This window comes from Xiphophorus couchianus, chromosome 20 (genome assembly GCF_001444195.1).
Source record: "Xiphophorus couchianus chromosome 20, X_couchianus-1.0, whole genome shotgun sequence".
NCBI classification, from domain to species: Eukaryota; Metazoa; Chordata; class Actinopteri; order Cyprinodontiformes; family Poeciliidae; genus Xiphophorus; species Xiphophorus couchianus.
The window spans coordinates 1060672-1083022 of NC_040247.1; the positions used below are offsets into that span (position 1 = coordinate 1060672).

General features: G+C 42.2%; 1 protein-coding gene across 3 annotated transcripts in view; it reads right to left on the reverse strand.

The window, feature by feature from the left end:
- The window catches only part of stab1 (stabilin 1), a 60596-nt gene that overhangs the window by 12339 nt on the left and 25906 nt on the right, over positions 1-22351 (reverse strand). For 2 of the 3 annotated variants that reach the window (XM_028002546.1, XM_028002548.1), the window contains 28 exons: positions 22217-22294; positions 21252-21353; positions 21073-21177; positions 20079-20213; positions 19192-19320; positions 19061-19114; positions 18283-18396; positions 17810-18005; positions 16333-16428; positions 16216-16261; positions 14979-15058; positions 14783-14908; positions 13765-13838; positions 13610-13681; positions 10675-10794; positions 10556-10603; positions 9409-9486; positions 9150-9296; positions 8673-8807; positions 8534-8593; positions 8240-8416; positions 7182-7271; positions 6783-6929; positions 4277-4333; positions 4050-4206; positions 3836-3985; positions 1814-1927; positions 969-1076 (listed from right to left, as the gene is read on the reverse strand). In XM_028002546.1, the coding sequence (XP_027858347.1) occupies positions 969-1076; positions 1814-1927; positions 3836-3985; positions 4050-4206; positions 4277-4333; positions 6783-6929; positions 7182-7271; positions 8240-8416; positions 8534-8593; positions 8673-8807; positions 9150-9296; positions 9409-9486; positions 10556-10603; positions 10675-10794; positions 13610-13681; positions 13765-13838; positions 14783-14908; positions 14979-15058; positions 16216-16261; positions 16333-16428; positions 17810-18005; positions 18283-18396; positions 19061-19114; positions 19192-19320; positions 20079-20213; positions 21073-21177; positions 21252-21353; positions 22217-22294 (2995 nt within the window). Of the gene's footprint in view, positions 1-615; positions 766-968; positions 1077-1813; positions 1928-3835; positions 3986-4049; positions 4207-4276; positions 4334-6782; positions 6930-7181; positions 7272-8239; positions 8417-8533; positions 8594-8672; positions 8808-9149; positions 9297-9408; positions 9487-10555; positions 10604-10674; positions 10795-13609; positions 13682-13764; positions 13839-14782; positions 14909-14978; positions 15059-16215; positions 16262-16332; positions 16429-17809; positions 18006-18282; positions 18397-19060; positions 19115-19191; positions 19321-20078; positions 20214-21072; positions 21178-21251; positions 21354-22216; positions 22295-22351 lie in introns of those variants that run through there. The other variant, XM_028002549.1, reaches the window with a different exon arrangement.

Genomic DNA, 22351 nt, shown 5'->3' on the forward strand with positions numbered 1-22351 from the left:
ATAATGAGCTCAGGTGATACGCAGATTCAACAGGTGTTTGCTAATTGCTGCAGGCTAGTCTGGAGGATTTGAGTGGGGGAGTTGGTGGAGGAAGGCTGCTCTGTGGGTGGAAACTCAGCAACTTGGAAACCGCAGCTCAGAGGTGGCGCTGCGGCCCCGCCAGGTGTTTTTTACAGCTGAATGGTTGCCATGGTGATTAAAGGATTTCTCAAACATGCATGGAAGAATCAAGGCAACACTCCAGGTATGTTTTTGATGAGACATTAACCATATAATTTGATTTTGCTCAACACTGCCTCTTTAATAATGTGCTCAGCCGATTCAGTCGCTAAAGCATGCGGCGATAGTGGAAAGGAACTGGAAGAAACCTCCAGCAGAACCAGAACCAACCATTTCCCTCCAACAGATGTCTGCTTTGTTATTTGTGGAAGCTAAAGAACGGCTGGGTGCAGCTTGTTTCAAATTAGATTGGCACTCTGTATTGGCTTTGTCTGTTGCCATGGTTACTGCTGGTTTTCAACCAGCATAGATCACAGCACGCACACACTCACTGATGAGGAACCTTTTCTTCTTTGTGACATACAATATAATTAATGAACGGTAGAGCGTTTCTTACATTCTCCTAGACTTTAAGCACAACATCGACCTCTAACTGCCACGTTATTTACCTACAGCCATCATGGCTGACTCAGTCATCTCTGAGATGTCTGGACAGGAAGCAGGTGGTCGATTAGTGACGGCGAGAAGAGGAAGCTGATCAACAAGCTGAAGTAAACAGGAAGCCAAGGAGAGAACACTGAACTAAATTTAAATGCAGGCAAGAAACAAACTAAAATGACTAACAAAACATGACTTCAGTTGTTTCATGTCACTTTGTGAGGAAAGAGGTTCTGTTCCTGCAGACGAGGCGGGTCATTTATCAGAACCTGAGGCGGGTCAGGCTGGTACCCAGAAGACATGTTACTCACGTTGAACCGGACTGCAGTCCGTCCCGTTGCCCTCAAACCCGGGTTCACACTCACAACGGTCTCCATACAGGCAGCGGGCCCGGGCGTGGCACCGCGAACACGGCCCGCCTGCAGACAGCCGCTCATCAGCTCAACTTCCTCAACACATACATTAAAAACATGCATTCATTTATGACTTAATGTTAATTCATGCATTTTAGATCACAGCCCTTTAAATAAAGCTGATTTGTTGAAGTTCTGCCTCTTTCTCTTGTCCCCACTTCTTCTCCAGTTAAATGACTGCAGAACATTTCAGCAGCTTACAGCACAGAAACAACACATAAATATAAACTTTATATTATAATCAATATTTAACACCGGACTGGAAGAGATTTAAAATACCCAAAATAAACAAATAAAACAACAAATAAAATGAATTATGAAGTCTTTGTAAACAAAATGATCCTTCAAAAAGAGTTTAGTTGAGGCCAAATCACCAGACTAAGACTTTTATCATCCAGTTTTAGGTAGGAAGAGAGAAAAGAGAAAAACAATAGATCATGCATATGAAAATTATTGAGTTTGTTTTAATTTATCGTACTTGATTTATTGCTTACTGTGACAGGCCTGCACACAGAGACCAGTTACAAAACAATAGTAAACATCACGCTTCATTTTTCACCACTTTGATTCAGGTTAAGTCTGCAGGTGGACATTGGAAACTTTCTCCCAAACTTTAGACAAAATGAGTCTGACGTCAGGCAGCCTGAGGGTAGCTGATGATGTTTCCCAGACAAAACGACCAGAAAAATATCTAGAAAGTAACGAATCCAGGCTCTGGATCGTCTCTGGGAACGACGGCTCACCTTTAGGATCAGAGAGCGCGTACTGGCAGCGATCTCCTGCCCAGTTCAGCGGGCAGATACACCCACCGCTGCCGTCCACGCCGTCCATGCAGCGCCCGTTGACGCACCTGCAGGCTGGGAAACACACACACACTGATCACACTGATCCAACACACACACACACACACACACACACACACACACACACACACACACCTGCAGGCTGCAGGAAAACAGGGCTGCAGCCAGAAAGCATGCAGTAGATCTACAGAACTAGAGTCTATAGTTCTACAGCAATGCATTCTGGGAACAAAATAAACATCATGGCTGGAGAACATCTCTGGTTTTGGGTTTGTTGTTACACAAGAATATTCTGGAAGAATATGACAAACTTTTTTTTATCAAAATAAACAGAAAACTACTTTAACAAACAAGACTGTTTTATTTGAAATGGAAAAATGTGACACTAATAACTTTTATTAACTTTTTTATTTATGGTAAACATAATCCAGATTTTCCAATCTGGATTATGTTTAGTACTCAAGTTTAAACGCCATTTAAATTAAAGTTCAGTTTATTTATACAGCACCAATTCACAATAAATGTCTTTATGAAAAAGCAAAAGAAAACTGATCATTTCAATTCAATCAATTAGGATCATCCTAATTGATCCTAATTTTAAAACAGTATGATCAATTAATGCAGGGGTCGGGAACGTATGGCTCGCGAGCCAGGTGTGGCTCTTTCGATGATTGCATCTGGCTCGCAGATAAAACATAAAATATTTAATTTGGATGGATTAAAGCAAGTTTTTATCCATCCATCAATTTTCCACCGCTCATGTCCTGTTCAGGCTTGCTATTGGCTGCAGGAGCAGTCCATTATTTTAATTGGATGATAATAGCCTACGTTGCTGGGTAAACAGGTAAATGCCCCCTTTTGAATCATTCTGCTTGGGCATTAGCTCAAAGCTAACCCTTCGACGAAGAAGATGGCGAAAAGAAAAAAAGACGAGGAGTATCGTACATTTCAGGACGAATGGACCGAAGAATTTGCCTTTGTGGAGAAAGCAGGTTCTGCGGTGTGTCTAATTTGCAATGACAAAATTGCGTCGATGAAACGGTCGAATGTAAAGCAGCACTTCGACACACGCCATGCTACCTTTGCGTCAAAATACCCGGCGGGAGACAGCAGAAAGAAAGCCTGCCCAGAGCTGCTGAGCAGCACCATGTTTGGATCTAGGTATGCGTGTGAGCAGTCATTCTCACATCTTAACAACATCAAGTCCAACCTACCATCATGTTTAACGGATGAAAGCCTCAACGCTTGCATGAAGCTTAACCTTTCCAAGTACCAACCAGACTACAAAGCCATCAGCAAATTCATGCAGCACCAGAAGTCACATTAATGGTGAGTATTATAACAACATTATTTAAAAGAATAAATTCAGAGGCTTATTATACTCACATTTAGTTGAATTCAGTCTTAAAATATATTATATGGCTCTCACTGAAATAAATATTCGAATATGTTTGTTTTCATGGCTCTCTGAGTCAAAAAGGTTCCCGACCCCTGAATTAATGTCTCAAAGTAGATTTAAAAAATCCCATCTAAGGAAACCCATTAAACCCTTAAAGATTTCAACCCAGAATAATTTAATAACCATGTTCTACAACGCTGCTAATGTGGCATTTATGTTTAGATCTTGTTCTCTATTGTTTGTGATTTATTTAAGAGAGGAAGCTCCACCGCCTTCAAAATAAGAGCATAAATATAAACCTCTAATTGCCTGAAGAAATCCTAACAGTCGATAACCAAAACTTTAACACAAATGTTGAACTTTGTTGAGCTGAAAGTTTACAAAACAAAAGTGAATTTATAGGAAGCTAAGCGTGCTAAGCAATTAGCGCTGCCATTAGCGCATTAACAGAATGTGGGAGTTACCATAGAAACCGATGACTCCCCATTCATTAGGTCTCATGTGTTTCCTTTACATTGAGGTGCAGATCTTTGGTTTGGAGCCTTTTGCTTTTTCTGGCGTACCTGTGCAGTTGTCACCGTAGTAACCAGATTGACAACGTTCACAAGCCTTTCCTGTGAATCCTGGTCGGCATTTGCAGGTTCCTGAACCTGAAAAGCCGTCGTTGCAGTCTCCATGGCCACTGCACGGGTTTTCAACTCCACCTGCACACACTAAAATGCAAATATTTTAAAATGTTCCTGGGGAAATTACACCCGCGGATGGGGTCTTCCTTACCCTGACAGTCTCTGCCATAGTGGTTCTTGCAGCACTTCTGGACCCAGGAAGGAAACAGGCAAACTCTCTTGCAGCCCCTGCTGTAACCATCGTCCAGGTCATAAATAAGCCGGCTGTGATACCTGGAGCGATACTGAAAACACTGCGACCTCTTCCCCTGTAGGAGCACAACGAGAGAGTCTGTAGAGCTCAAGCAATGATGCGTGAGCTGAAAAGTTGGTTCTCACCGTGTCTACATGACTGATGGAGCAGGGCGGGGGGTACAAACAGCTCCCACAGCGGCCCTGAAACATGTAAAACTAAAGATTACTGGCATCCAGAGCCGGACCGGCCGTCAGGAGAACCGGGCATTTTCCCGGTAGGCCGACGGTCCCGATGCTTCTTGTGTTGAAGCTTAGCATTCACACTGTTGATATCCTCCATTTATTCAATTTGCTTCCAAACATTTTTTTAACTTCATCACCGTCTGCTCTGCTCTTTATGGCTATGTCTTTAGGTATTAATATCTTCTTTAATTTATGAAATAATAAGCTTTTGATAATCATTTGTGGCCCATTGAAAGGAATGGAAAATCCAAAAAAATCAGCAAAAACTGCTTTCTTTCCCCAGCAAACCACCTTCACATGCTTCCAGCTAGAAACATTCAAAGTTTCAGCAGCTCACAAGGCATTATGCCATCTTCAGATAATTTTTCATATCTGCTATGTTTTTTCAGAAACATTTTATTTGACATGACACTGTCATGAAGATGAAGGAGTTTTCATGAATGTTGTCATTAAGTGACTTTCGGTAAATAATGAGACTTTTAATGACTATTTTAATGGACTTTTAATACAAGTTTTAATGAAAATTTGCATTAAAATTACACTTCATGCCAACGGTCGTAAACATTAATGAAGACTCTTTCATCTTCATCACAGGTCATTGCAGTCTTATACACCCCATCAAATATTAAAATTATATTAATATTAAATATTAAAATTTAAATCAAAATGTAAGTTTTATGCAATTTCTTCCGGTTTTAATTGTTTAAAGATGTTGTCGGTTCTTGTGGCAGCTGTCAGACAGGAAAGCGGTGAGAGAGGGGGAAGACGTGTCAAAGGTCATTGGGCCAGGGTGACCTTTGACACAGGTTTATATTTTGATCTAGTGGTTGAATTCTTCATTTTCTAGAGTGTGCACTCTAGCATTTGAGATATTCCTCATACTTTCTCAATTTTGCTCTTCCTACAGATATTACACACCAAAACGGTTTCTCATTTATTCATCTTAACCCTTTCATGCATGAATTATGATCCTTTGTGTCAGAATTGTTTTTCCATTTAAAAAAAAAAAAATTCTTAAGGCATAAAAAAAGGTAGGAAAATTTTTTTGTAAAAATATATTTTTTTTTAATGTGATCAATTGTAATTTTGTCCAAATACAAAGTTGTTATTTGAAAAATACATCAGTTCCTTTATCTGATGTCACAATATGTTTTTTACTTGCAAGAGTCGTCTACAGTAGAAGGAGGGACCGGGTCGGTTCTCATGCTTCTTTGTCTGTCAGCCATATTGTATTTAACAAAAATAATTTCTTGCATTTGCAGCTGATGGCCAGTAGTTGATGGTATATTTTATGATGCATTAGTGTCCACTTCAGTGGTCTGTGTGCATTTATAACATAAAAGTCCACAGGAAGCACAAGAAAATGGCTTTTAGATAGCTGTCCACTGTAGTGACCACTATGCATGAAAGGGTTAAGCAATGAAAAGTCAAAATAGAGAAATATATTGTGCCAACAAAAAAACATCAGAGCAGGACAGTTTTACTCTGACATTTTTGTAAAGTCATATCTTTAAAACAATACAACATAAAAACATGAACCTTGTGCCAATTCATCTTCAGATCTTCCTGACACTTGCTATTTAAGATTTTTTTCATAGCTGGTAGCGCTTTGCCATGAATTTGATCTGCCAAATCGGTTGTCAATGTTTATACCAGTTTTGCTCTGAGTAGTAGCTCCTATAATGAGCTCAGCAGTTCCACCAGGTGTTTGCTAATTGCTGCTGGCTAGTCTGAAGGAGCTGAATGGGGGAGGAGCTGTGCCTCAAAGGTGGGGCTAGGTCCACCCAGGTGTTTTGCAGCTGCATGGTTGCCATGGAGATGAAAGGATTTCTTAAACATGCATAGAAGAATCAAAGCAACACTCCAGGAATGATTTTGATGAGAGAATAATAACAATATTCCATCATTATGAAATGCTAAAAAAGTTCATTTTACATAATACTGCCCCTTGAATGAAAAATTAAATAAATTACGTTTTTGGAAGTATTTAATGTGTCCCCTCTCACTGATTCTCGTTAACTTATTACAAGGCTTACAGTATGTGGTTTTGTGGAGTTGTACAGTTGGCATTCACATTAAAAGAAACACAAAAATGGAGGTTATCACTCTTGGTGTCTGGTCCAGAGAGCCAGGAGTGATTTTATTTTGCCCCAGTCCACAGCCGTTTCCAGCCATGTTGGCTCAACTCACAGCTGAATCAGAATCAAACTGCTTCAATTATTTGGTGGGTTTTTATTTGAATAAGTGCTGAGTCTTGTGGTGAGGTCGTAAATCCTCTGACAGGTCCAGATTATATTCTTTGTCCTGATTAAATAAAACCTTAGAACCTCAGCAGAGTCTGAATTATGTTATTTAATTGTCAGACTTTTTGTTCTGATTTAGCCGGTTTGGTGTCAGCAGTACTAACGTAGGTGGTTTTGTTCTGCATGCTGTCGCAGAACGCTCCCAGGCCCGGCGGCTCCAGCAGCTGGTCGATCCCGAACCCCACACCCTCTTTGAAGCTCAGGTGGCGCTGCACCAGCCTGGCCGCGTTCTCGTTGATAATCACGGCCCCCTGAACACACACACACACACACACACACACACACACACACACACACACACACACGCACACAACACATCCTCATTACAGCTGCAACAGAACACCATCGGCCCAGCTCGTTCTGCAGATCATCTCAGGTCTAAAAACAGATCACAGGAAAATGGCTGCAGCAACAGTCAGCAGACTGTTGCTGCAGCAACAGGAGCGCGGCTGCTGCAGCAGTCAGCGGACTGCATCATCTAAGCATTGCTGTGTGTGTCTCACCACCAGCGACTTGTCGCAGCTGAACTTGATGGTCGATCCGTGCATGGTCCGGTACGACCTGCTGTCAGCAGACTGGCCAACACTCGACAGCTACACACACACACACACACACACACACACACTTAATATATATACAACCTGAAATGAAAATATTAGTCTCTTAACTAACGAGAAAGGCGGTGCTGTTTTATAAATGTGACTGGCCAAGACAAAGCCATGAACAAGTCGACTCGGAGCTTTGAGTCTCTTACAGATTGTGAAAGTATGGATTCTAATTTTCCAATAAAATCAAATGCATGGAAATAAAAAAATTATAGTTTTTCCTGTAAGAGTTGTGTGCATTAATAATATTTTAAGATTATTGTAAATTAGAAGCATAGTAAAAGAAAAAGATTTGAGTTGCTTTGCACCATTAAATACAACAATTATTTATCTATTTCTAACAATTGTTTTTATTCACTAATTAAATCGTTTTAAATTAAATAAAATTACAACAGCTGTTGATACGTGAGGAGAGAATTATAAGCAAAGTAAACGGTAAAAACAAACAACATAAAAAACAGATCTTACTTCGCCCCGCCGCCTTTCAGCTCATGTCACGCAAATAAACGCTCGTTTACATGCAGTACCTTGCAGACCACTAGGGGGCGCTCATGGACCACCAGAGGAACCACAGTCAGACGTATTTTCTCTGGTTTGATGCAGCTAAGACATTCATGCATGCCATGATTTCTCACTCTGTGAAATACAAACATATTTTGGAGCGCTTTTGCCTTGATGCCATCTTGGATATTTTCTAAAGCAAAACACGGAGCGTGTGAAAAACGTTGTCACGCAAATACGTCACACGTTACGGGAACCAATGAGCGGAATCGTTAAACACAGCTCAACGATAGTAGTAGTTGAACGACTGAAAAGCGGTTTTCGATTCTCATCCCTGTTCATCAGTATTTATCCTAATCAACCACTTCCACTTCTTCTGCCATGGAGGGAGCACTGTTTGACCTCTGACCCCATTTCTCTGTGTATTACCAAAGCCTTGACCCTGAAGCCTTTACCTTGGAGTCGCGGACGATGTGAGCTTTGACGGTGGCGGCCAGCTGGTCCTGGTGGTCCGGATTGGAGAGCCAGCGCTGCCTGGCCGCCGGCAGCGAGCCGAGCGCCTGATCGCTGGGCCAGAAGACGGTGAAGGGCTGATGGATGGTCAGCTGCAGCACCGGCAGCAGCCCTGCATCCTAAACACACCAAACACAGTCAGCTTCCTGGTTCAGCACAGGGTTATAAAAGCTCAGGTGCAGGTGAAACTCTACTGCCGTCCATCATGATGGAGAGGAGGATGTGAACCGGTTTACCTCAACGAGTTTGTAAAAGCGTCCGTAGCCATAAAATGCAGCTGCGGTGCTGAAGTTCATCTGAACACAGAAACAGATTCCTTACTGTCTGTCTGTCCAGACTAACTAGTTCATTTCACTTTTAAAAAGTTCACCAAACCATTTTGGAATCGATCGGCGGCTGGTCCTCCAGCCTGTAGGGCGTCAGCATCCGGTCGATGTAGTGGATGACTCCGTTAGAGGTGGTGTAGTCGCTCTTCACGATCACTGACTGGTTGTTGATCCACACCGAGCCCTGGAGACGTTCAAAGGAATCATTACAGACGTTCAAAGGAATCATTACAGACGTTCAGAGGATGTGTTTTTGGGTCAGAGGTCAGATTTGGACTAATGTGTGAATTGCGTTTTGGTTATGGTTAGGATAAGGGTTTGGGTAAAGATTATAATATGTGCCACAATAGCCACATGCAGGCATATGTGTGTGTGTTTATGTGTGGGGGTGTGCGTGCGTGTAGCGGTGTGAGGGTGTGAGTGTGTGTGTGTGTGTGTGTGTGTGGGCGGTGTGAATGCGTGTAGGAGTGTGTGAGGGTGTGTGTGCGTGTAAGGATGTGAGTGTGTGGGGGTGTGTGTGTTTTACCTCCTTCAGGCTGAACTCCAGAGTGTATCCTGACAAGGAGACGGCCCTCGTGGCGGTTTTGAGGTCACTTAAGGTCAGAATCTCACAGGAAACAACGTGGTAACGGGTCAGGTCAGGCAGGCGGCCCGCCCTCTTCCACTCGATGATCTGTCGACACACAAACCCAGACCGGTGACTGGCGCCGCCGCCAGACTGCTGAGGTTTCCACGCAGCTGAAAATGAGTCAGAAGCTAAAGAAGCTGCGTTTTTTTGCTCTCACTTTGGAATTATTGTTGGTTTCCTTTACAGGTAAGAAGACGGTGAAGGGTCCGTCGCCATAGAGACCGATGTCCGACAGCTGTGGAGATAATACAGACGTCACTAAGCCAGCCGACAACTCTCACTTAGAAAAACACTGAAAAACTTTGTCAGGCCATCTGGTTGGGTTTGAAGAAACAGGAAGCACACTGTAAACATTGGCACCGGTGTAGTCCAATCCTGCTGCTAGTTCAGACTCTCAGTGACTCTGAACTAGGCCTGCCAATAAATCAAATAATTACATAATAAATTAAAACAAGCTCAATAATTTCTATTTGCGTAATTTAACATTTTTCTCTTCTCTTTCTCTTTCTACCAAAAACTGGATGATAAAAGTTTTCAGTCTGGTGTTTGGTCTCGACTAGATTTTTTTTTTAAGGACAATTTAATTTACAGAGACTTTATAATTGATTTATTTGTTGTTTCTGTTGTTTTCTTTATATATTTTGGATATTTAAAATGTTGTCCAGTTCAAGTATTAAATGTTCATTTTAATTTATAGTTTATTAATCTGTGAGAATGTGTTGATGGATTAGTATGGCATTATATTATTTAAAATGATGTCAATATCGTAATAACTTCTGGGACAATTTATTGTCCAGCAACTGCTGAATCATCAGCAGTTGGTCTTAATAAGACACAATGAACCGTTTTTAAACAGGCGAATTGTTGGGCAGCTCAGTTCTGCTGCGCTTGTGTTGACATGCCCTCTGTCTGCCACAGAGCTACAGGTCAAAGGTCAGAGGCCAAAAGTCTTTGTGCTAACCTCTAAAAGACATCAGTTAGAAACAAACATCTGCAGAGAGATTTAGTGTTTATACAAACATAAATTGCTTGTTTGTGAAAACAGATGTTTCTGGAAAAAGAAACTTTTCTTCTGGCTTCCAGAGGGAATCTGAAGAAAACTCAGCCTGCTTGTTTTCTGTCTCCTAATCCACAAGGTTCAAGAAAGTAAAACAGGATAACAGGTAAAAAACACACAACAAACAAAAAAAACCCCATTATAGAATAATAAAAAATAAAATTCATGCAATTCAGGAGTTGACAATAAAAGAAAAAGATTTTTAAAATCGGACTGATGAGCGTTAAGGTGTTACAGTCTCACTCACCGCCAGCATTGTGCGAAAGAACAGGCTGTCCCGGTCCCGGTTCAGTTCCTGTGAGACAAACGCAGCTTCGTGTGAGTGTGGGGGTCGGAGGTCAGCAGGTCAGAGGTCATGTGACTCACGATGCGCGTGGTTCCTCTGCAGGTAAAGCCGTCGCCGATGTGTCCTCTTTGACAGGTGCAGTTCCTCTGGCCCAGGCCCAGGTATTCGCAGCGAGCGTATTTACTGCAGCCGCCGTTATCCTGCAGCACGGATCAAACAGTTCCACACTGGAAATATCACTGGAAACATCACTGGAAATATCACTGGAAATATCACTGGAAATATCACTGGAAACCCTGGAAATATCACTGGAAACACTGGAAACATCACTGGAAATATCACTGGAAACAGTGGAAATATCACTGGAAATATCACTGGAAACACTGGAAATATCATTTGTTGTTTTGTAATTATGTTATTTAAATGAGTTGTTTTCATTTTGATCTTCATAGTACCAAAAGTTCTCATAAATCTTGTCAAGAGAAGTGGAGTTTTGATGACTACACTGAGCCCTCTGTGACAACCGAGGATGAAGAATCTGCATCTTCACATCCCAGACGAACCTCTTCTCTTTCCAGGGGATGAGGACGGCGAACTGCAGGAGGGTGATGGACTCCCAGCATGTGAAAGGTCTGACCTCGTGGAGGGGGTGTCAAGAAAATCCGAGCTCATCCCACTTCCCCATGCTGGAGATTTTAGTTTAACAGTAATAATAAATAAAGTTATCTTTAAAATGAATCACTCAAGTGACATCAGGGCCCAACAGTAGACTTAAGTGTCAATAAAATAAATCTGGTTGTGTGTGTTGTTTTGTCTCATGCAAACTTTGCTTTAATTCTACTTTTTTCTATCTAATCATAAGAAATCATAGTCAGTCAGAGAGAGTCATTAAACAGGAAAAGCAGGTTTCCTGGAAAAAGAGGAAGTTTCCAGCCTGCAGATTTATAAAAATAGCTGAGACTATTCCTTAGTTTAAAGGTAAAGTTTTAAAGAATGAAATCTAAACATTATTAGTAATTGGATAAGATTCAAAGTAAAATACTTATATTAATATTGATTTACTTGTAATAATACTTACACTTATATTTGTGAGAACACTTATAAGAAAAACAAGCAAATGTAACTTTGGTATAAAATAATTAGAATAATAGATTATTCTTGGTTTCTTTTCAGAAAAACATCTGTAATAACTCACATTAAGATTATAATAAGAGTAACTAATAAGTTATGGTTATAAAATCATAAATGAATGATAGATCAGAGAAGCTGAAGAAAATAAATGTGATATAAGTTATGGTTATAAAATTATAAATGAATGCTAAATCAGAGAAGCTAAAGAAAATAAATGTGATATAAATGTGATTTTGACATTAAACTTGAAATGGTGTAAAAAGGAGTAACTGCAATTAAACATCACTGATATGTTGGAGGTAGAGAGTAGGTGAAAGGTTGTGCAGGCAAGGGACACAGGAGGTTGAGCAACCCTGAGACATTGGCACAGACATCAGGAAATGTCTGTAAGACAGTGATGGATATGAGATCATCTGTCTAAGCAGACAGCCAATGAAAACGCACCAAAAGGGTGGATAAACCCTATATAAGGTGGGTGCAAAAGAGGAACCTTTTGTTGGATCCTCCGGGCAGCTTCGAGCCAAGAGATGGACAAAGAACTCTGCAGCTGAAGAAGAGCCGGGGCCACAGAGACGAAGACTGTCCTGCTCATGGAGACCAACCCGTCAGCCCTGCAACATGTGGCTTCGAATCGCACTTCTCTCATCGGCTGGGTTCAGACCCCAAAGACAAAGATGAAGACAAAGACAAGGAAGAAGAACTGGTGCCTTTTTTCCTGCCAGCACCAAGTCCTGTGTGACCTCAGCATCCATGCGGAGAGGAGGCTCATCAGACCTGCGGAGATCCTGGCCTTCATCGATCAACATCTTCCTCCTGCTGCAGCACCTTCTTCGTCGTCGTGCCAGGTCTGGGGTTCGAGGCGCCAGGCTCCGTCCGTCTCTCTCAAAGGTTCCCTTTTTTAGTTCTCAGTGTCAGCAGTAGGGAAAGATAGACTAGATGATTGATTTTACTTATTTGATTATTTCTGCTACTGAATTAAGCTGTACTGACCCTTGCAAAAATGCCTTACTAATAAAATATTTAGCATAAAGAAAATCTAAAGATGTTGTGGACATTCAGTTAATGAGTCACCTTAAAGTTCTTTGATGGTTGTAAAATAGCTGTGATGTTTGATTCTGGAGAGGAAAAAGTGGAAAATGTTTTTAGGTTGCTGGTAGCCCAAATGTAAAACATCATCCTTGGGACTCGACCGAGTCACTAAAACCTACCTGGTTCAATAACAAATGCAAGTTGTAAAATAGAGAACGAGCGACCGTTAACAGGTGTGCTCTGTGAAACTAGTTGGCTGTAGGCTGCTCAGTCTGGCTAATTCACAGGGGGAAGAAGGGTGGGACACCTGGATGTAGGCCGTCAGATAACCAGGCGAATCGTTTCTCGAAACCAGCTTAAACAGAGTTTACTTCAGTTCTGGACAGGGTAAATCCCAGCAGATTTAGGAAACTCAACGTACCCGTTAGACGGAGAGCTGGTAGCACATCTCCCCTCTCAGAAGAGGAAGTACGAGAGTGAGAGAGTAGAGAAAGGAGGGGGTGGGTGTTGCGCAACAACAATCTATATTTTGGTTCATCTGATGATGTAGTTTTTAAATATTACGTGATCAGTTATTCGAGTTTTTACCAAATATGTTTCAACTCTTGAGTAATTTCTTGGACGGCTTCTTTTTACGTTTACTTGAGTAAAAATATCTTAAAGTAGTGCTACTCTTACTGGAGTATATTTTTTGGCTACTCTCCCCAGATATGGAAAAAACTGGACCGAATCACCGCTGACGCCGAGAAGCTTTCATGTTTAGGAATGAACGACATCTCTAAAGGACTGATTAATCAGCAGTTTGTTTTTCAGGAAATCAAGGCCTCAGCAGAAGTAAATGTGTGACAGACGTACGGTTCTGCAGGGGTTGACCGGGTAGCAGAACCTCCCTGACCCCTGGAAGCCAGTCTGACACTGGCAGGCGGTCTGGTGAAGACAACAGACAGGAGCTCTGAGCAGCAACGCCGTGCAGATGAAGGGTTTTCTCACAGCAGGAGGGATTTACTTACAGTGTTCGGCCCGGTTCTGATGCACTCTGCTGCTTTGTGGCAGCCTCCGTTGTTGACCAGACAGCCGTCAATTTCTGCAAACACAGGAAGCGAGTTCAGCATCTTCAGGCGACGCAGGAGAGTTACAGGAAACTTCTGAGTGGTTGTGTTTAACCTGGACTCTGCAGGAATAACTGCAGATATTCTCATATGTACATCAACATGTTCCCTCTGTCAATAAGGCCAGAATCAGGAGTTTCATATGAATTCTCATATTTTCTGTCAAAGTTAACATATTGAAAATGATGTTAAATTCAAATGGCATGTGATTTCTATTTCTCTTTGTTAATTTGTGTTATGTTTAACTTTTTTATTCTGGCTTGCTATCAATTTTATAATGTTATGATGTTTTAAGTCAATAATCTGGCAATGGAACAAGAACATTTTCATCAATATTAAGGTATTATATAAGCAAGCTCGTATTTTCTGCTGAAAAATTATTTGTAAGTTAGTTTTGTCTTATTTCAAGTGAACTAAGATATTTGCACTGGAAACTAAACCAAAAATACTTGGTAAGATTTAGTGTTTTTGCAGGTTGAGTGTATCTTTACTGTGTGAATATTGATAATTCTTCATGTTTCCCATTTGTTCAAAGCTGTTGCATCAGCAGTGAATAACTGCATGTAAAGTTATGCTTTGCTAAGTTTTTTTGGTCTACAACAGTAAAATAATTACCTGAATCAGGGCGTTTAAAAAAATTATACAAAAAACTTAGATTAGTCTCACAGGAAACATCTGAAACAGGGATGGTCCAAAATGTACATAGGCCTGTATGTTAATCATGCATTTAAAAACATATTTGGTAAGATTTAGTGTTTTTGCAGTGCAGCCCCTTTAGAAGCAAAACAGACCAAAAACAAATAAAACAGTTTTAGAGATAAAACTCAGGGCTAAAGACATGAATTAACCAGGTTTCTCGTCGATTCTTCTCTCTTAGCAACACTAAACTTTCCTCCAGTGGAGCGTTGGTCAGACCCACCCAGACAGACGACTCCGTCTCCGGTGTAACCCTTGCTGCAGGCGCAGGTCCTCTCCCCAGCAGAGACCTTCGTGCACTCAGCGAACTCTGAGCATCCGCCGTTTGACCTGCTGCACACGTCCAGCTCTGGGAGGCAGAGGAGGGCAGGTCGGGACCAGGCTATTTACTGGAAGCAAACACGGGTCAGCGTCTTTACCTTGGCAGAACGTCCCGTTCCCCTCATAACCGGCGACACAAACACAGGCAGCAGCCGAGCCCTGCGGTCCCGTTACACAGCTGCAGCGCAAGACAAACGGGTCAGAAAAACGTCTGAAAATCCCGTTCAAACATTCACAGAACACAACATCTCACCAAGTAGCTTCGGTCCAGATCGTTTTAGTGAAATAATCTGCCACGGATTTTCATCAATATTAAGAAATTATTTACTGAAAACAAGTCCATATTTCTTCCTGAATAGTTATTTGTAAGTTATATCAAGTGTATTAAGATATTTGCACTAGAAAGGAGTAGACCAGGTGTGCTGTGGTGCCACGTTTGGAGGTTTTGAGTCCTTGACGCGGCCGTCGCGGTTCGATTCCCGGACCCGGCGATATTTCCCGCCTGTCTTCCCCCTTTCCTGTCAGCCTACTTTCAGATAAGGGACACTAGAGCCACAAAAAAACCGCTGGAGTGGAGAACAAAAAAGAAAGGAGTAGACCAAACATACCTGGTAAGATTTTGTGTTTTTGTTTTGAAGATATAAATGAAAGTTTAGAGGTCAAAAGGTCAACAACTCCCCTCCAAACCCCCCAATTTAACCCAAATCTAACTAAATTGATGTCAAACGGTTGTGCAGTAAAAATGTTCATTTGTGCCGCTATCATTTTAAAACGTTTCCAGAGGTCATCAGAGGTCAACCACTCCCCGCTCACATCGACTCAGCGCTTCGTTTGTGCAACAAAAGGTTTTGCTTGTAAGGTCATTAATGATGACCTCAGATGACCTTTGGAAGGCTTTTTACTAACATAGTTACAATGACAGCTGCACAAATGTTTGACACAAACGTCAGATTTGAAGAAAGTGCGGGTCCAACTTCTGTCGGGTCATTTGGTTTCCATTCAGTTTAATTCAGTTCAGCATGGAGAGAACAGCATGTCGTATTTCTGCTGAAAGCTGCTGGGTTCTGGTGGGTTCTGAATGGGTTCTGGCTGAGTTCTGGTTGGGTTCTGGTTAGGTTCTGGTTGGGAGTTTTCTCTGCTTGGTTCTGGTTGGGTTCTGGTTGGGAGTTTTCTCTGCTTGGTTCTGGTTGGGTTCTGGTTGGGAGTTTTCTCTGCTTGGTTCTGGTTGGGTTCTGGTTGGGTTCTGCTTGGTTCTGGTGTCACCTCGTAACGCCTGCATTATTGCATCTCCTTGTTAAATCAGCAGCTGGTGAAGACAGACATGCAGAAACTTACTTGGCATTCTCATCGCAGACGCCGCCGCAGGCGTCATCTCTGATCTCTGAGGAGCATTTAGACACAGGTCAAAGGTCAACATGGAGCACAATCACAGATCCGTGTCGTTGGACGTACCTGCAGAGCAGGTAGTTCCTTTCCAGCCTTTGTAGCAAAGACACCTGCCGCTTCCTGCCAGACCGTCGTCACACTTCCCGTGGTCGCATGAGCACTCTGCAGCGAACAGAACCAGCAGAACCAGCAGAACCCTGCTTTCATCTCAGCTTCATTTAAGCAGCCAAGCAAAACCGAATCCCATCTGTTCGCAGCAGGGATGGGTTCTGCTGGGATCAGCTGTCTGAATGACTATTTCACATGTGCCAAACTCGAGGCCTGGGGGCCAAATCCGGCCCACTATGGCTCTTTATGTGGCCCAAATGAAATGGGTTGGCCCCTTCTGATCCCCAGGATCTTTCGAAACTTCACTCTGTGTCCAGAACCTTAAGATCTATTAATCAGTTACTATTTACTTCAGAGTAAAGGAGATGGGCCTTCGCTGCTGCTCCTATTCTCTGGGATAATCTCCCTCTCCAGATTATCTCGGCCCACAGTCTGGCTCATTTTAAATCACTTCTTAAAACTTATTTTTATTCGTCGGCATTTAATTGAGGCCTGATATTGTATCTTTTCTGTTGTAATGTTTTATTTTTATTTACTCCGCTTATTTTTTTCTCTTTTTGATAGATTTATTTTACTGTGTTATTGTTTTGTACAGCACGTCAGTGCAGCTTAAACCTGTTTTTAAAAGTGATAAATAAATAAATTTGACATTGACAAATTACATCAATCTGTCCCTCCAGTTTTTTGAGTCCTTGATCACAGAAATTCTCACAAAATCAACATATTGCAGAATCTTTTCATGCTAGTGCACTGTTGTGAGTTTTTTTCACTTTTTCTGGTGAAATTGATAAAAAACAAAAAAAATGGATTTAAGTGATACTAACTCCCACCTGCAGGTGGCAGCATTTCTTACTTTTACACTACTGATAGCTCAGCTTTAACTGATGTGAAGTTATATTATGTAATCAATGTAGCAGGTAACAAAAAGTCACATTTAACGGCATAGTTAAGCAGAAATATCGCAAAATTTCTTGCACATATTTCTAAATTAGAGCCACAAAATTAGTGATTTTAATTGCAAGAAAAATCACAAAAATAATAAAAATAATCTTGAGACACTGATGTTAAATCAAAAGCAGACATAGTTATTAATATTTTAAGTTTCTTAATGGGTTTTACATTCTTCCACCACTGGCCCTTTAAGAGCCCAGATGTTGTGACCCAAAATGAAAATGAGTTTGACACAAATGAATTATTTACATAAACTCCTCTGTTCAGCTCCAGCTCTGACGACACTCAGTCTGGGAAATCCTGTTTTTATTGTTCCTCATAAATCAACCCTCTGATGCTGAACAGCCTCACAAACTGGGTATACTGGTAAACTGGGCCAGTCTCTCAGGTGTCGCCCCCTGGTGGCGGCAGAAAGAAGTGCCTGTGTCATTCTGTCACAGTGTGTGTGCATGTGTGTGCGTGTGTGTGTGTGTGTGTGTCTCACTGGAGGTGCAGTTTACTCCGTAGCGGCCCGGTTCGCAGTCTTCACAGGCGGTGCCATGGAAACCCTCGTAGCAGCGGCACTCCCCGTTGCCGTGGTTACCGTCCTGGCACTGGCCGTGATTGGAGCAGGGGCTGCCGTCGTCTCCGGGGCATTTGAAGCATTCGTGGCCGTAGAAACCGGGGCAGCAGGCGTGATCCTGCGGGGCGGGGAGAGGAGACCGTTTCCTAGGTTACGAACAGTTAAAGTTGTTTTCTGAGATTTTTGTTTTCATAGCATGAGGTCGTTTTCCGTTCTGCTCTCTGTTCTCATTCAGGCCTGAAAAACTAAACATCTTTCAGAACGACAGGAAGTGGGCTGATTATAAAGGAGCTGTAAACAGGATTCCAGATTACTGATAATCTGGACCAGGCGCTGGAGTTCCCGGTCGGTTAGCTGTGAGCAGAACCGAGCCGGGCTCCGCTACCGGCGCTGACCGAGGAGATTCGAAGGCATTTCATGGTGCAGCCCGGCACCGACTTCCTCCGCTGTCCGACCCGCTTCCGGTAGAAACAGTTGGGCTTCATGTTGGCAGGAAACCGATCCCGGATCTGGAGCAGAAACGGAGACAGCAGATTATCTGAGTCAGGCCCATCAGAACCAAGGTTACTACAGTTAACTAAAACTAACAAAATAACAAATACTGAAATTCAGAAAACATTTTTATTAACTGAAATGAATAAAAATGGTAATTAACAGGTAAAAACTGAGATAAAACACACTGAAATTATAGAAAAATGTTAGTTGTTTGTGTTCATTTACCTATTTTTTAGCCTTTTGAACTGATGTGAAATCAATTTATTTTCCCCACCCAAGCAGTTTTCATCAGCTATCGGCAAATTACGACACTCTGTCACAAAATGGTGGCAGCAAAAGTTGGGAGAAAACTCCAGAATCTGTTTGTTGATCAATAATTGAATATTTTTTTGAACATGGTGTCTTCTGTTGTGTAACGATGTCAATATAATCACAATACCCTGACGGTTTTGAATTCTGCACCTAAAAATTAACCAAAGTATGAAAAACTAAAACTATTATAACTAATAAACACGAAACTAAAACTAAACAATATCGAACTAATACTAACTAATAAAAACTAACAAATACACAGTTAAAAACTAATTGAATTAGATAAACAAAAAGTCACAATGAAATAAAACTAAACTATGAAGGACGTCCTGCTACTGGCTCAGGCTGAATGAACTGGTTTCTTACTGGGCTGTAGTTGAACATGCATCGAGGAGGTTCATTGCAGTCTGAGCAGCGGCCCTGCAGACAGATTGGGATTAGATTAGGGCTTCTACCCAGCAGCGTGAGGGAAAGCGCTCCGCCTCCTGCATGCGTACCCTGACCAGCAGGGAGATCGGCTGACTGCATCTGTTGCGCCGAACCCGCAGGACCTGCGGCAGGACCAAGATGACGCCGTACTGCGTCTCCACGATGCTGCCGTTCAGAGGAACGTCGTTCACGGCCGTCTGCAGGACGAAGAGGAGGAGGAAGAGCGGAACAGCCTTGAAACAAAAAGCTGAAAACTTCTGAGAATTTTTATGTAACAAAGCAACTAAAGTCGTTCAGGATTCAGCCTTTTCAGCCTTCCACCATTGATACCAGCTGGGCCCTGCAGGGTCATGGGTGGGTGGCAGGTCTCCAGAGGTCATGAGGTCAGGACAGGTCTCCAGTCTGGAGGTTTCTCACCTCACCTCAGGATTTACCTGACAGTGGAGTTTCAGGCAGCAGGGCACCGACTGCAGTTTTCTGGCCGATCCACCGACCTTTAAACCACCTGACCTGCTGACTCCGATTTGGTCAGTACAGATTGTTTTATCTGAAATGTTGCTAAATATAGCAAGAAAGGCGGCGAGTTGGTAACAGTGAGGTGCCTACTGTTAACTTTAAAGGTGCAGCCATGACCTGGTGGGCGGGGCTAACAGTCAAACCTCTCACTGCAGGGCAGAAGAGGACAGAAGCTGATACTTGGAGCTTTGCTGAGAAGGATACGATCGGTGGATCACCAGCCGACCACCAATCTCTAAAATCAAAGATATCAGGGCCGATTTATCGGCGCACTCCTAGTTTCTGGACTGGGAGGAAGCTGGAGAGAATCCTCCCATCCACATGGAGAACAAGCCCTGTGCATGGAGGGACTAATCAAAGCAGAGGAAGACCTGGATCCACCAGCAGCCTGAAACAACCCACTCAAGCCCGACCCCCGACCCGGTGAAGGTTCCGGTACCTGGTTGGTGTTGGTCAGGTGGAACTGGACCTGGTGGTCCGAGCCCAGCAGCGTGTTCTTCAGCAGGCCGTCGTGCAGATGGTCGGGCAACAGCAGCTCCTTGGGAATCACGTGGTACTGCAGCACGTCCCAGTCCTGGACAGCAGACATGACGAGTCGATGCTGATAACCTGATCCTCCAGCATCAGGTCTGATTTATGACGTAATGAGGGTCGTTAGTAAAGTTACACTATCGTCTAGCTCTCATGTGACGTCACACTTCTGGGAACTTTGTCGCCGACAGCCATCTTGGTAGGCATCCATAGCTATCTCTCATGACGGTTGGTAAGGAGTTGCTATGACAACCATAAACAACCCACAAGCTTATGACTAGCTCTCGCCTCATTCTTATCTAACTTATGGTAAATGGTTTGTACTTGTATAGCACTTTATGAAGTACTTATAAGCACTTTATGACTATTGAGTCTTAAATCTCTTCTTTTTCTGTATACTCGAAGCCGTGGTTCATCGTTGCACTTGCCAACCAAGATGGCGGCTCAGTGGCACAGATCACTTCTGGTTCCACTTCCGGTTGTGGGAACTATTAACAACAATAATAACTCTGGATATTTAGCCTGAGAGAAAAACATGGAGGTTCATTTTCAGTCATATTTCCACCATCTTATTCATTTATTAGTTAGCTAGAAAGCTAAATATTTAATTAGCATTTAGTTTAAAACTGACGTTTATAAACGAATGAATAACATGTTAAAATAACTGAAAAATGACCCTGTTGTGACAGCTGTGCTAATCCGTGACTGTGTAACTTAGAAACGGCGCCTCATAGAGGTTTGAACAGGAACTGTTCAATTTATCAATTTATTTTCATTTTAGGCTTATCATTTAAATGGCTGTTTATTATTATTTTAATGTTGTAAACCAGGACTTCAGCATCCCACTGTTATATTCTAAATGATAAGAATGATTGGAGTGTTCTGGACCCAATTGGACCCACCAGAACCGATGAGTTTGTCCCGCTGAGGTGGTTGGTGACGGCCTCGTCCGTCGGCAGCAGCAGAGTGAATTCCTCATCAGCGAGACGATCCGTTAGGTTGTAGATCTGTGAGGAGGCGAGACCGTCAGTACCGGGGGAGATCAGGGTCCAAACATTAAAGCGCCGGGACCGGTTCTGACCAGAGCGGCCCGTCTGAAGAGAGAGAAGCTGGAGGACGAGTTGAGGAACGTCATGAGGGTGGGCGGTTCGGGGGGGAGGCCTGAACGGGCCGGGAGCAGAACCTGATCATGGACGACAACATGAAGTCAGTTGATAGATTTCACTGTAAAACTGAACCAGATTAACTCACCAAGAGTTTGGTCTACACTTCCTGCAGAGGTTATTAAAGTTAACAAAACTAACAAAATAACATTTTTGTTAACTGAAATAAGTAAAAATAAGTCAGTGGGAAAAAAAGTATAATTACCTGGAACCTTATTATGCGTTTATAAAACTAAAACATACTGAATTTATAGAGTTTTGGTTAATTAATCTATTTTTTTTTACCCTTTTGTACGGATGTGAAATTAATTTTTTTCCCCCAAACAAGCAGTTTACATCAGCTGTCTGCAACTTGTGGTACTCCATACTCTTCCTGGCGGCTATGCTACGCTAGGCTACGCTATGCTAGGCTACGCTAGTCTGCAAAATGGCAGCAGAAAAGTTGGGAGAAAACTCCTGGAGTCAGTTGGTTGTTCAACAATAAGTGAAAACATTTTTTAAAAATTGTATCTTCTGTTGAGTATTCATTACCCAATCAATGCGAACATAATCACAATACTTTGACCTTTATGAATTCTGCACCTGAAAATTAACCGTATAAAAAACTAAAACTACAACTAATAAAAGCTGAACTAGACCTAAACAATATTTAACCAATCACCAAATTAAAATTAACTGAATTTGATAAACAACGAAATAAAACTAAACTATAGTAAAAACTAACAAAACTATTATAACCCGGGTTTCTGCACAACAATCTCCCATCGCTGCCATTTTGATTTCCAGATCAGTAAACACTGATACAGTAGAGGAACAAGTCTTTTCTTTGTCACTGCACTGGAAAACTTGTTTTCGCATCGAGTGCATGACCTCTGACCCCTACCCAGTCGATGATGTGGATGTAGCCGTTGATGGCAGGCTGGTTGTGTCTGATGATGGAGGCGTTTCCGATGTGGAGCGTCTGCACACAAACAATGTTTTAGCGTTTGTTTGGTTCATGACATCAAAATAAAAATAA